General features: G+C 45.4%; 1 protein-coding gene across 1 annotated transcript in view; it reads left to right on the forward strand.

Moving 5' to 3' along the window:
* Window positions 1-287: 287 nt before the first annotated feature.
* EFNB2 (ephrin B2) overlaps window positions 288-14,971 on the forward strand; it is a 41,339-nt gene continuing 26,655 nt past the window's right edge. The window contains exon 1 of the mRNA XM_081310775.1: window positions 288-420. Within this exon, the coding sequence (XP_081166901.1) occupies window positions 299-420 (122 nt within the window). The 5' untranslated portion in view covers window positions 288-298. The remainder of the gene's footprint in view (window positions 421-14,971) is intronic.

Here is a 14,971-nt window from a genome sequence, read left to right on the forward strand (position 1 = left end):
GCCTGGCACCCTGGAGCCGCACGGGAGCCGGCCGTCGGAGCTGCGTCCGGCGCGGCGCCCCGGAGCCCCGAGCCCGCCGCGCCGCCGCGCCCCGCGCGAGCGATCCCAGCCCGCGCCCTGAGGGCCTCGGAGGGCAAGCGCATCTGGCCTCGGCGACTGTTGGAGCTGCTCGGCGCGCCCCAGAGCTGCCTCCAGGCGCTTGTGGTCTTCCTTCTCGTCTACCCCGGAAAATTGGGGATCCCGCCCTGAATCCAGTCTCTTCGCGTCAGGAGTGCGCGGAGCTGGGAGCGGCTTGGCCATGGCCGTGAGAAGGGACTCCGTGTGGAAGTACTGCTGGGGAGTTTTGATGGTTTTATGCAGAACTGCAATTTCCAGATCGATAGTTTTAGAGCCTATCTATTGGAATTCCTCGAACTCCAAGTAAGTGGCGTCCGCGATCCCCCTCGATTCCCTTCCCGGGGTCCGCTGCGCCCTCTCGGCGGGAGGAGGGGTGGGCCCACTGAGCCTCGGAGCTTGTATCTGGAACCCGGGTCTCCTGTTCCCCACACCCACCCTGCCACATTTCACTAGGTGGAGACTAGCTGTGCTTTTCAGCCCGAGCGCCGTCTCCGAAAGGCGCATTCTCCCTCTTTTCCTCTCCTAAACGCTTCAGGGTGCTAAAAGCCCCTGGCGGCTCAGGTGGCGCGTCCGGGAAGGTGTCGGATGGCGATACCTGACTCACTTCTTTTTGAGGACGAAGGAAGTGTCCACAAACAGGGCAGACCAACGCGCTGCGACTGGCGGGCTCCGGAGACCCGCGGAGATGCTGCGCTTGCAAGGAGCGCTGGCGCTGCGGGCCGGGGCGCCGCGGGCTGGAGGGCTAAGGGGCCTGTGGGTCTGGGGCAGAGGAGTACAGCCTTGGAGAGGGAAGACCGGGTTGCTGAGCTTCCCGCAGCGTCCAGGAGCCCGCGTGCCTCGGCTCCCCACTAGCAGCCCGAGGGTGCGGCGGGGAGTTCTCTTGCTCGGCAGGAGAACTCAGGCAGCGAGCCCTCTCTTTTCCGCCTGGGGAGAGGGGCCTTAGATTTGTCCCAGAGGGCCCTCCGCACGTCAGCTTCTCCCTTCGTTTATATATACCGATGGCCCAGAACTCTGTGAGGTCCCAGTAGCCGGCTTAATTTCGCATTTTCTGCAAAAGCTTAGGGCCCTGCCCAGTCGACACTTCTCCAGAAGCCTTCGCCTTTAGAGGCCCTGGGTCGAAATAGGATTCTTTGGATCAGACTTGGCTTTTATCAAACACAGCCTAGAGAAAATCAGGCCTGTGGAGAGTAACTTTCAGTTTGAGCTATCAGGGTATATTCAGAATTTAGAAAATGCATTCCCTCCATATATGTATATGACTACACTCGCAGTCATCTGGGCATTCAGTGCTGCATTTCACCTCATTCTCGGGATATGTTTCGAATCAAAGCCAAAAAGTGTTTTATAGAATCTTGGAATTTTAGCCCTGGGAAACTTGGGGAAAGTATGAAGACATTGCCTAGTTTCTGGAGAAAATATTTGAAATCAGAAGCACAATCAATGGCGTATTTGAAGTTGTGCAAGTGGTGCATGGAATTAGGAGTAAAGAGAAAGGAGATTGATTTAGAAATTACATCTTTATTAAAGAAATGTATCCTCTCTCTTTGAAAAGATGAATTTCGAATTGCCAACATGTTAGCCACAAATGCTCCCACTAAATGGTCAAAACATTACATTTATAACTAGCTTTAAACAGCAATTTCTTGCCCGCTGTTCAATGGATGGTACTTTCAAACACTGCTCATATTTAAAAGTTGCTTAATGCAGCTTCCTTCCATGTAGTCTGACCTTGTATAGTTTTGGTTTTAATTTTTTAAAGTAAGATATGACATTTGCTCTACTGGCAGTGGCATCTTTACCAGGAGAACGAATCCTGAGGCACCAGGTGGTGCCGGAAGGCGCCTGGCTGGGACCTGCGTGCAGTAGTGGCCCGAGTCCGGGCGCGGCCCGGCCCTGCTCGCTCTGTGCCTACAGAGGTCACTCTTCCATGCTGAATGCTCGAGGGTCGGCCGCGCCCCTCCCCCAGGCCGCCTGCTCCGCTCCACTTTCCACTTCCACTCAGGGCTCTCTTTGGGGCTGATTCTTTTTCTTTCTGTCTTTCTATCCGCATTTAATATATTTAAGTCGAGTTGAAAAAATTACACTTAACTCCTTCAGCGGTCAGCTCTCAGTATCTAACCAATAGTTTGTGTGTATCTGGGAGAAGGATTAGAAATGCCTACTGAGCGGGGGACAAGGATTATTCCCACCCAAGGTTGAAATGGTAATATTTTCTCAATATGTTGGAGGAGGAAGGTGACTGATATTCACTCCCCGGCCTGAGCTTTAAGTGTATTTTTCCCGAGCTGTGGCCACAGACTGGGAGACCTGCTAGGGGCCTGCGTTTTGAAGCCACCTCCCTGAGCTGCTGCTGCTGCTGCTGCTGCTGCTGCTGCTGCTGCGTGGGTGTGATTGCTCCCAGTCCTCCGAAGTGAGATTTCTTTCTAAATCCCTGGATAATGGCTTGCCTGGAGGACTGGATAAGGTTTCTCTGAAAAAGATCTACTTTTGGAAAGTATGCAACTGAATGCTAGCTTGAAAGACCAGAAAGATATCTTCCTGGGGGACAATATGAAAGAGCCATTCTTGAGTTTGAGGCTGTATAAACTCACCATGGTGCCAGGGACTTGCTTCACTAGGAGAAGTTGCATTTTTATTTCCAGGGAAAAGTTTCAAGCAGTAAATATAATGTAGCACAAGGTAATCAAAGGCATCCAAGTTTCACATCACTGTATCTGAACTGTGAAACAATTCATTTGTAACGAAGCAACCATCAGCAATTAGATTTGTTTCATTTGGAGGTCAGTTTTTTAGCAGGTGGTACACCCAGGGAGCAGACAACAGCTGTTTGCATACAGGTCCAGAAAACCCTTGCAAATTCAGTGTCTCCATAACTACTTTAATAACATTGTCTCTGCTTCCATCCTGAGAGTTTCTGTAATAATCCAAAGAAGTTCTGTGTACTGAAACATTAGTGGCTGCCTGTTAGATTATTTACATGGCATCAATAGGTTCTGGTAACATTTAGATCCTTTCAACTTTTTTTTTTTTTTTTTTTTTTTTTTTTTTTTTTTTTTTTTTTTTAATGGGGAGAACAGCAAAACCTAGCTTCCATTTCTAATTAATATTTCAGTGGAACTTTTTTCTTTTTGCTAAAATAAAATAGTTGGTTTTTAAAAAAATCAATTTCACTTTAAGGTGAGCAAATCTATACTGGTATGGTATTCTAGGATGAATTACATTGTTGCAAATTTCAGTAGAAGATTAATTTATTATGTCTAGAGTTGCTATTCCCTATGCATCACAAACGAGTTACTTAATAAAGCATTTGCTTTTCTCATTAATTTTCCTTCTACATAATGCTGAATTCCTGATATTGATTGACTTGATACAAAAGAATGGCTGGATAATATCCAGATAACCTATAATACACAGGCTTCACCCCAGTCAGGCTCTGAATAAATACAGAGCTGCCAGATTGATAAAATAAACTACAATGGATTGTGCTGTTTAAACAGCCCATTCAAAAACATATATACGCCAGCCTGCCTTCCATTGTGTCTGAAATTCTTATTTTTGTAGGTAAACAAATGCACATTCAGCACTGATTGAATAGCCCCTTGAACTATGCTCCACAGTTTGCGTGTGGGTTAATCTTGTCGGTTTTAATATAGAGAGAAAAAAGCACAAAGCACCAGGGGTGGAATTGTGAGTGCTTTCACATCCACATTCCTCTCGTTTTGTCAGGATGATAAACTGTAGGTAATGGACTGTCGTTGTTTCACAGGACAACTGAGCCAGGCCAAGCACAAAGACAGAGCTAAAGCGATATCTTACAACATGGTTGGTAGCCTTCTATTCAGATGAGAATTTATTTGGGAATCATGTGTCTCGGGACTGCACTTTTTAACCTCAACAATTACAGCTTCCAGCCTCTGAAACAGAAGCTGGAGGTTAAGATGGTTTGTTAAGCACTTGGTTCTAAACCTTTCACAAAAGCATAGCTGTTGACACTTGTCCTACTGATGCAAAGAAATGCAAATGACACCAACATTCCTTAACGTTTCTGACCCTTGAGCTAAATAAAGTATGAGTTCAGGTGAATTAGCCATCACCTGGAAAACCTAAAACTACATGTTGGGATGCTTGGTTTGCCTAGAGTCAGCAGCGGTAGAGCAATTGTATATTTATATTAACTACCCCAAACCTCCTGTGTGTGCACTTACTGAGCTAACCCCCCTGCCTGGTGGATCAGCAGCGTAACTGCCTTCAGAGGGACCTTGTCCATGGAGCAACTAAACCTTGCCATCTTGTCTTGCACTGAATATTTCAGGTCGCTTGCAGAACTTCATATGACACCTAACTGGGAGCTACATTTCACAGTGAGCCCACCTAATGTGACTGCGGTGGTGCGTCACAGCAATGGGAGTGGCAGAGAGAAGGAAATACAGATGGTAGACCCCAATGAAAACATTTCTTAGGAAAGATTTTCTTTAACATTTTATAGAATTTTTTTTTCTCTTAAAACATTTAATTGCAAATTGGACAAAAAGAAGTGCTCTTGTAGGAAAGATGATTAAAATGGCCCTCATGTCTTGCCTAATCTCTGCCTTCTTTTGCTGCTGACATAAAGAACCTGTTTTTCAGGTCACTTATTATACATCTACATAGATTTGCTTATGAGCTCACCCTTTGTGTGGTGGAGGAGAGCCTTAAAGAGGAGTGTTCAACTGTTTAAAATATTTTGATTAAAATATGCAGGACCCATAGAACTATAAGCTTCTAGTCAGGAATTAGCTCTTTCAGGGAAGAGCTGCCCCCCTTCCCTTCAAGGGGGGAATTAGAATGGAGCTGGGGGAGAAATAAGAACAGCAAAGAAGGAAGGATAGCAAATGGGACATGTTCCGAACAGCTTGGAAAAACTCCTGTGGCTTCATTGTCTCTATAAAGCCAAAGAATACAAAGACATCAGCAATTCAGCCCTTCTCCCATGATGGAAAATGGAAGCCGTTGACATGGCTCCCCTGTTTAACTTGTTTAATTCTCATTTTAAATTCAGCACTGTCCCAGCCGTGTGAACTCTGAAGATTTCTTTAGTAATCCATTTTGTAGTTCCGAATCAAAAACAAAGTGAAAGGGTCTGACACAATTTGCTTTTATTTTTAGGCAAATCAACCCTGGTCATAGTTAATAAGGGGATTACAACCCAGACTAGGTCTTTACAGATGTAATGTAAATCAAGGGCAGAGCATAAAGAAACTGATCCCTTTTGATTGAAGTATGGTAAAAAGGCCTAGAGAAACTAGCAGCAGTAATCTGATTGTATGGCAATAAAACCACCATTTTCTGTCTTTCAGATAAAAATAATGTGGTAAATCCATGCAGTTCATGAGATGTAAAGGCAGATAAAGGGGAAGCCATGGCAACATATAGATGAGCTTGATGTTAGAAATGACACGTCTCTGAAAGGGTGCAGAGCGCAGGCCCTTGCTCGGGGCTGTTGGGTATTATGTGAGAGCCACACAGGCTTGGAAACTGGGATTACAAACTATGAAAGCTCCGCTTGTGGTCTGGGGTGGCTGGAGCCGCAAAGAAAAGCTGCTCAGTTCTTGCTCATTGGTGGAGGATAATATGGCCAAGGTAGGTTTCATTGACTGCCTTTTTTTATAGATTGAGATTGGGGCTGATTAAAACTTCAGATCACTGCAGTCGTTAGGGCCTGGAAGATTTTCCTTCTTAACTCCTGGCCTGGCAGCCCAGCCATCCTGAAGGATTAGCCGCACTTCGCAGTTGGTCCTCGCCTTCATCTGTTGGGGCTTCAGGCAGGGCCCTGCTGGGCAGCAGTGGAGACCAGGAGGGATAGGTAGGGCTGGGTTATCTGAAAAGAAAACAGAGGTCTTTTGATGCTGCCATCTCTCAGAGAGGCTCACGTCAACGCTGCCCTTGGCCCCTCTTTCTCCCAGCAGCGCATCTGGGAGTTTGCTCTCTGCACCCTGGTAAAAAAAACGGCTGAGACATCTTTTAAAGTAGGGCTTTAGTTTAAATTCAAATTAATACATCTCAGATGTCAAAAACTGTGAACTCTATCTAGAAAATGTGTATTGTCACTTTTGAGCTGGATGGGATATGGTCCTTGGTGTAAATCACACTATTATAAAAAGGACAGTGTTGCCCAGCTTTTAAATTAAAAACAAAACTCTCTGCACTCTTGACTCTTTTCCCCCTCTGTCCTGAGCAGCTTGGCAAGTGGACTGGGCTTTTTGTCTTTGCTGCCACACTGCCACTTTAGTCATTAAATAAGACAAACCATGGGTTCCATGATTGTGTGACATGCAGAGTGACATTCACCGTTGGGTCAAGCCAGAAAGGAAATATTTGCTTTATTGCCTCCCATTTGGCATTAGAGAAAAGTGTCAGCATCTCTTCAGGAACTGTAAGACTCTGCAAGTACTGCAGACTGCCACCCCCGGGTCTGACTGTCTTGGTGGAGTGGATCTTGGGTGTGTTTTTACAAAGGGCTGTTTATTTACAGCAGCCTGAGGCCTTCTAGACTTTTGCTTCTGAGGGTGTCTGATAAAGACTGTCTCTAAATCCTAAATAGTCTACTTTAGACCCATTTAGTTAACTTTGTTCCTAGTTCTCAGACTGCTGACTTGACTTTATATGTGTGGCTACAGAGACGTTACATTTCCTGCTGTCTTCTTATCACTATGAGAATTACTATAGTTATTACTAAGTAGCTTTCATAGACTAAAAACATTTTTAAATGCTTGCGCACAGATCTCCTATACCCAGTACCTACTTTACCTTCCTTTCTAACTTAATTCAGTAATCTATATCAAAAGGTCCATCTCATTTGTCTAGATTCATCAAAGAGAAGGGACACCCCCTAATTTACAAGCTGGTCACATCCTAGCACCTTGCATTCTCCATTTGACAATGATTGCTAATGGCCCATTCAACTAAAGTATTTGCTTGTTAGCAGGGAACAGAGCATGATAAATGTCCAGCAAGCTTGCAGCCGCCTTCAGCTTTTCAGATGCAGGCTGGTGCATATTTATGGCAGGCAAATGACAAAAGGAGAGGCTGAATTGCCCTGGCCTCCAGCTTTCTATTACACAGAGGGTTAAAGTGATTAAAGAAACGATGCAGGAAAGCGCTGCCATTTGTTTACTAACTGCCATCCATAGTCAGCTCTGTGCTGTGCCTTGTGAACATATTTCTCAAGTATGGTGCATGAGGGTGCTGGGTCTAGCCCTTGAGAGAAAGTGGGTGAGCAGGTGCGCCTGTTTCCCTGCAGGCCGATGGCCAGGGGAGCCTGGCTGTGTGGCTCCAGCAGAGACTCAGCAGTGACTCTAAGCTATTCAGATATTTTCCTTTCCGTGTATAAGTTCAGATACGTAATTCTAGGCCAGAGCATTCTGCGGTGAGTGCATACGTGCTGAGTTCAAATAATAATTTCAAGAAATACTAGGAAAAAGCTCTGTTACAAACAAAAGCCAAGTTGTTTCTTCCTTGAGTAATTCTCTGAACAAAATACCAAGAGCGAATGGGTCGTAGTGAAGTACAGGTAGTTCTCACTTTCCCCTCTGTAAGGCACGCGTGCACAAGTGTTCAAACCACTCCACGGGGGCACGTGCAGAATTCTGAGAACAAGCCACTGGTGTTCTGCCACAGTTGGAAAACATCCTTTGCTTTGGGACTAAAAGTAGACTCTATATAGAGCCATTAAACAATCGACTTTGTTTTCTCCTTTTAAATTCAGTTGCATACGATTTTAATTACATTATTTGTATGACTCTTCGAATACTGTCTACAGAAGTCCCTGTTTGCCACTAAGGTATTGATCTGTGCTTTTCATGCAGATCACTCCTGTATCACCCCAGAACAAGTATGAGAACTACATAGATTTTTGAGGCTCTAGGGTCAGTGTTTTGTGGGGCAGTGAGGGATTATAGGTGGGTCTGAAGCCTCACCTTGCTTGGCGGGTGTATGTGTTGGGGGCAACTTGCTATTGCCTGTCTACTGGCCTGCTGTTCCCTGCAGGGCACCTCTCTATGAGCATATCACAGAATTTCTGACTTTCAAAGTCTATGTCTTTCAAATGACCTCTTCCAGCTGCTCCTCGTAGCTGAGGAACCTGAACCAGCTACTTGAATCACCTGAAAAAGATGCTTCTGCATTTCAGTCCTTACTCACGGTCACTACTTAAACTTGTTTGAGCTGAACCACAATCGCCTAATGAGTGATTGCAGCTGGGCAGGTCATGTTCTTGTCCACCACAGAATGTCTCTGTCTACAGAAGAAGTGGGAAAACGTCCCTTTTTACTTAATTTTCAGAGCTATATTCTGGGTACACTTTAGACTAAAACAAACTCTTAAGTTTTCAATCTCCCCCATGGGAAAACACATCATCGTTAGGACTATCCAGCAAAATTCAAGGTTTCTCCTAGATGTGTTCTCTCCCCTCCTTCAAGGTGTAGATCAAAAGTGATTTCTTTAAATCTTTCCTCTGTCCTCTCATGGCACTCGTAGTTAAGTACCTCGGGTACAGGAAGAACAGTATACACCGCAGGTCCCCGTTCCTAATGCAGACTCTCTTCCACCCTTCCTGTGTGAAAAGTCGGGGACAGACATGGCTTCATTTCAACAGTCCCCTACTCAGCCAGCATTCCATCCAGGAAGCATTCATGGGCTGGACAGACACAGCCCAGTCTTGTATGGATGGCTGCTCAGCTTGTCTAGCTACTACTAGAGATCTACCTTCCAGACCCCGCCTGGGCCTCAGGGCCCTAGAATCACCTGCACAGGTGATGCCCCCAGAGGTCTTCATCCCTGAGGTCCAAGGTGGGACTGGGAAATTTATCTTTCTAGCAAGCTCCCAGGGATGCAGTGGCTGCTGCTGTAGACTGTACTTGGAGAAGCATCGCCCTCCGTCAGTCCTTCAGGGCAAAAGACTCAATGTTGAGTTATCCTGCTTTGAAAGCCTGTTTGAGGATCTCTGAGGGAATCTGGGTTCCCTGACTTGCTGCTCTGTGGCCCCTTTCTTGCATTAGGAGGCATGAAGGATCTAGACCATCGATGGAGGAGAGTTCACTGATTCTCAGGTGAAGAACCTGAGAGAAACCCAGATAAACACAGGCACATTCCACATTAGGGTACCATGACCTCATCGTGTTCAGGAAGTGCACAGGAAGAAGAGAAGGTGGCCACCCTGGAGTAGGGGACAAGGCAGCAGCCCAGGGGAGGAGACACTTGAGTCTTGAAAGACAGGGCAACTCCAAGTAAAGTTGCAGTAGCCTGCTGAAGTGGAGGACGGTAAGCAAGCCCCAGAGAGGGAGCACTGCTTCAGCACAGGGCAGTGCCTATCTGTCAAGTGTCCACCTGTAAACACGCCCCATTATTTAATAGCACAAAGGCAAATCCCACAGATAGAACAAATATTCCCTGTGGGATGGCTAGCCCACTGATTTCAGCTACCTCTGTAATGTGAGGACTATCAGTGTACACTGCTTTTCAGAACAAGGTGATACTGGCCAGGTGAGGCACTTCATTTTAGCAAGGACAGAGGGGTGTGTTAGCCTGGTGAAGAGCATCTGTTGGGAATTCACCTCTGTGCACCAGACAGTCCCAGGTGAGCTGCCCAGGAGCTGTGTAACTTGGCAGAAAGACCCCCATGTTGCTCAGTTGCCCTATCCCCCAAATAGGAGCAATAATATAATAGAACTGAATAAAGAGTACTAAGATTGTGGTAAAATGAAATGTGTTTAAAGAGCCTAGTACTGTGCTTGGAACAATGAACCAGTAGTAAATGTCAGCTATTATTAAAAATTAATTGAAAATCTACTGTGTGCCTATCTATAGTTCAGTTTGCCTTTCTCACGCCAAAGAAAAAGTGAGAATACTAATTTAATAAAATAGGACTTTCACCTTGCAAACTGTCTGATGTCATATGGTATTTGGTTTACTATCCCCCTTCTACTTTAAGGTGTCCTGCTCCTTTTATTTCCTGTCTCCTACCAAGTTGAGCACTCCTGCTTCCATAACCTCTGTGCTTTTTAGAACATTAGGACTCTGGACACTTGTTCCGCTGTTCAGCTATGCACTCACAATGGTGGCTTTGTCCCAGTTTGTTTTGTATCCTCTAGGAAAGGGTGCAGTAGGAGATTGGGTCGTTGAGTGAGGCTGCGAAGGACATGGGTAGCATTTTTTGCATTAATACTACATGATATTTCTCATGACGATGTGGTTGTCCATCTCAGTGGTACATAGCGCTCACAGGGGCCAGCTCTATTCCAACTGCTGGACACACACTCGTAACCCTTCAGAGCACACCACCTGAAGGAAGTGTTCTTATCCCTTTTATACCAGTGTGGAAGCTGAGGCCAAAGTCATGTGTAGCTGAGAAGTGGCTTGGAACCCAGGTCCTCTGGTGCCCGGATCCCTCCTCTTAATCCCCTGCCTCACCTCGTTAGTTACTGGGCAACTGGGCATGCATTTGCTCAAAGCAGTGTATGTGCAGGTTGGCGAAGAGGACGTGTTGGATGTGACTCTTCAGTGTCCATGTTGACCTGGAGTCCCTTTCTCATGCTGGACATGTAACTCTGAATGGCTCCTTTAAAGGGTGATGAGGCAGTTTTTACAGTGTATGATACCAATGCATTTATTCAGTATTATTCCTTTGACTTTTAACATTTTCCTCTTAAAAATTTAAATAATTGATCAATTCTTGCTGGGAGAAAAAGAGGTCAGATTTTTGAGAAGAGTTGTGTTGGGTTAGATGCTGAGTGTGTGTATCAAGCTAAGGAGATAGTATGACATCTTTTTTAGAGTCTAGTCACAATTAAATGCCATTTTATTTTGGATTTTGGGATCTGTGCCAGCTTCCAGCTTGTCAGAGCTGAGAAGACTCGAATCAAGTCGAGGCCTATTTCTACAGCAAACTGGGAACCTGGCTTCTTGCCTGTGGATTCATTCAGTGCAGCCCATCTGGCTTTTGATGTTCTGCAAGTTTGGAGCAGTTTGTTTAAGGAAGCCAGGCGGTGAATACCGGTGGGCCTGGGGTTCTCTTGACTTCAGAGTGGCGCCTCTGGGTTTGCACTTTCGCCCCGCTCCTCATCTGCTTGCCTGCAAGACCCCTCAGTGACCAGAGGTCTCTGGGGACCACAGCATCACTTCCTTTAGAACTTAGGGCCTGCTGGATCCTCTTACCTTCTCCTTGTCCAATTTACTTCTGTTTAGTTCAGTAACAGACTCTTTAAATAACTCACAGTATTTAACTCTGAAGTGCATTTATATTTTGGTTAAAGTAACTCCAGGCTGTTTGTGGTGACTGAGCAGGAAAATAAACTGTGGTGCCCAGAATTGCAGTGGACACAGAGGAGCGCCCTTCGTTTCTAAGGTGCCTAGTTTTGGTGACCATTCCAGCTTCACTGCTGCCTGAGGTGAACAGTTCTGCACCCACCTTCTCTTTGCTTCCTTCTTCCCTTGCCCCATGGGCTGTGACAAAGAATGAGAGACGCACGAAGGTGTCTCCTGTCGCACACCCACAACCAACCTGTACCTGACCCATCCTGGAGCCCGGGAAGGAGGAAGTGTCTGGGAGGCGGCCATTTAGCGGCTTGTAAAGCAGCTGCACACAACCTTACAAACTGTGTTGCTGGGCTTATTGTGATTGCAAGGAGAGTCCCCCTTCACCACGAGAGAGACCTGGGAGCGCTTGACCTGCTCTTTATCTGAGTCATTCATTCATTGTTTAACTGCACAGGCACCTCCTGAGCACCCAGTCTGAGGGGGTGAGGGGCTTTTGCCAATGGGAGGCAGCAGGAACCCTTCTCCCCAAAGGGAAAGGTCTTATCTTAGTAAGGCATGAGTGAATTTTTTCTACCTAACAAAATTATTAGAATTTCAAGAACAAAAAATATCAAGGTGGTGGGGATGTTGGGACAGGGCTGGAGAAAAGGTGCAGCAGCCCAGGCCGCTCACCTTCACCCCGTACCCCACCATTGACCATCTGATTCACATGTGGCTTTCACCTTTGACTTTCTCCCACCCAGGTACATGAGCAGACAGACCCGTGCACTTGTGTCTGAAACAACAGCCAGCCAGCTGGAAGTGCCCTTTGAGTTTCTTTCCTGATGAGAGCCATTTTCCTCTCTGGTGCCTCACCTATAAATAACACAGGTTCCACCTTCCTTTATGGCCTCTTGCTAAAAGCCCGGCTGGGAACAAGACCGTACAGGTGCAAACAAATTATGGTTGGGAAAGAAGCCTGCAGTGTCTCTTGAGTGATGAAATCCTAGTTTCAATCATGCAGCCACGTGGTGGAGAAGCCAGCAGGACAGGGTCGCTCCACTCCCACTTCCCACCTCATCTCCCAGTGTCCCAGCGTCACTCTGAAACCCCCACATTTTGCCTGCTCTAGCTATAGAGCTCTTAAGTGATTTTTTTTTTTTTTTAAGTTGGGTGTAGTTTTTAGTTAACTACACAAATAAAACTTGGTTTTGATTTGAGATCAGTTGTTGATTTTTATTTTTAACTTCAGGGCAGAAATTTGACTAGCCTCTGAACTTGTGAAGAGACATCTGTCTATGCATCGCACACTTGAAATATGACTTGCAGGTGATTAATGCATATATTCTCAGGTTCAGCTTGCAATAGGCGTTCCCCTCTATGAATTGGAGGTTTTTATGACAGTGAAAATCACAGCAAGGATAAAAATGCAATAAATGCTTGTGTTATTTTCCTGAAAAATGGTTTAAACCATAAGAATATTGTCTTCGAGCATTTTAAAACAAAATTCACTTTAGCCACCAGTGTTTTGAGAATTATGTCATAAATAAAAAACAAGATTAACATCTAAAGGAGTCAGTTTTCATTCAATTGTGCAGCACTGTGAGCTGTGAAATTTAATATTATTTGGAGTCGTTGGTAACTGTAGACTGACAGAGAGAAATGGATAAGTTTCAATAAAAGTGCCCACCACGGCACATGCAGACCCTGTCAGATGCAAGCTGAGGTCACTGGGCCAAGAAGTGGGTCCTCCAGCTCTGTCGCTGCAAATTAGATTCTGATAAGTAAAACTTACCTTTGGACTCTAGTTTAATTCCTTTTTCCCAAGTGCGTGGTGGATGAGGAGGCCGGGTGCGCCTCACCTGGGAGAGTGGCTGAACTGGTTGTGTGCCTGTGGGCTCACCAGGCAATTGAATTTCTGGGCTTCTCATCTTTCTTTTCTTGAAAAGGTTTTGCTTGTGGTTGGTGTGAAGTCTGAAATGTACACCCCACTCCTGCTCTCCCCTTTCTAACACTTTAATGTCCCCAATTGTCTAGGCTGCTCTGGGGCCCCTTCCCTTGTCCTCGACTAAATCAGGTTCATGTTGCAGATGATATTTGTTTTAGAAAACTGTGAAAGAAGGGGCACCTGTGAAAACAGGCAGTGGTTCCAACACATACCCACTTGAATTAAAGCAGAAAGTGTTGACTAAAGCCTCCATGGCTGCCTTACTTCTTGGAGGTCAAAGCCACTGAGAAGACAGTGGTGTGCTCGCCTGAAGTTTCAAGGTAATTACTTGTTACTCTGAGCAGTGGTGTCTGGTAGCCCGGGTCTGTGTGAACCCGACACCCAGTAGCTACACCCCACGGCCGCTCTGGTTTCAGGAGAAGTCTGTGTGGAAATTTGTTCTGAAGTTAAAGTGCAAAAGGGGGCAGTAAAGTGCTTTCCACAAAAGAAGGGAAATGTTTCCCCGGTATTTCCTACGGAAGACGCTACCTAGGTCATCCTTGGTCCCACTTTCACTGATTCATCTTATAACAGAACTCTGTTTGGGGCGTTTCTAGAAAATCTTAATAAGCTGTGACAGCACCCTAGTATTAAACGGAAGAAACGCAACACCCAAGATTCCACCTGTTTATGACGTGCCATCAAATTCAGGTGCAACGCCATTCCTTGAGAGTATTTGTGTTCCCTGGTGCGCAGAGCAATTGTGAAAGGAACCTGGGTCTTTTGTGTTAAGCTATTCTAGCCCCAGATAGATGCAGAAGGCCAGAAGTGCTGGGCATCTCCTGAGCATCGTGCCACCCGAGTGGGACTGACTAGAAGGACCCACCAACCACAGCTAGATTGAAGGACATGTCCTTGTTCAGATTTCAGACGAACCAATTCACACTCTGGTTTTCCTTCTTCCTGGTAGTCTTTGACATTTATTTAAAGCAAAAATGAAAGCATTTGTAAGGAAAAAGTACATTTTCCAAAATGTGGTAAATTCACAGCATACTTAATGCAGAACACTGGCTTGGGAATAAAGCTAGTATTGATTTCAGGTTTGCTAACTGCTAGGGTGAACCTGTTTGTAAAATTAGGAAGGATTCGGGCTCCTTGAAATAGAAGCCAATGTCCAGATTTGTGGCGCTCAGTGATTAAGCATAAATAGTTGGAAAATACAGGTTTGTTATTCCAGCTTTTGTGGACTTGTAAACTAATTGCATAGGGCATGGTTAAGACTATGATAACTTCATTTATTTTCTTTCTAAGAAATTGCATCAAAAAGTTAAAATGTCTCCAAGCCTTCAATATTTAGACATGTCTTTTAAAAATCAGTTATGAGAGCTAGTTCAAGAAGATAGTACTGTTTGGTGTTTGAAGTTATACCTTAAAAAAGTAATGTTCCAATCTGCATACAAAAGCTTTGAGTGTTTATTGCAGAGAACTTTGAAAACCATAGAAACCTAAGAGTCTCTTTAGCTCTGCATCCCACAGCCAACAGCAGCCCAGGTAGAGGCCCCGCATGTAACCATCTGCATATATTAGTTTCTGTGTAGTCAGCAAAATAATCTGGACAACATGCCACACATTTTACATATGCGTAAAATGTTTTCC

The sequence above is a fragment of the Spermophilus citellus genome (genome assembly GCF_964194105.1).
Source record: "Spermophilus citellus genome assembly, chromosome: 1".
Lineage (NCBI taxonomy): Eukaryota > Metazoa > Chordata > Mammalia > Rodentia > Sciuridae > Spermophilus > Spermophilus citellus.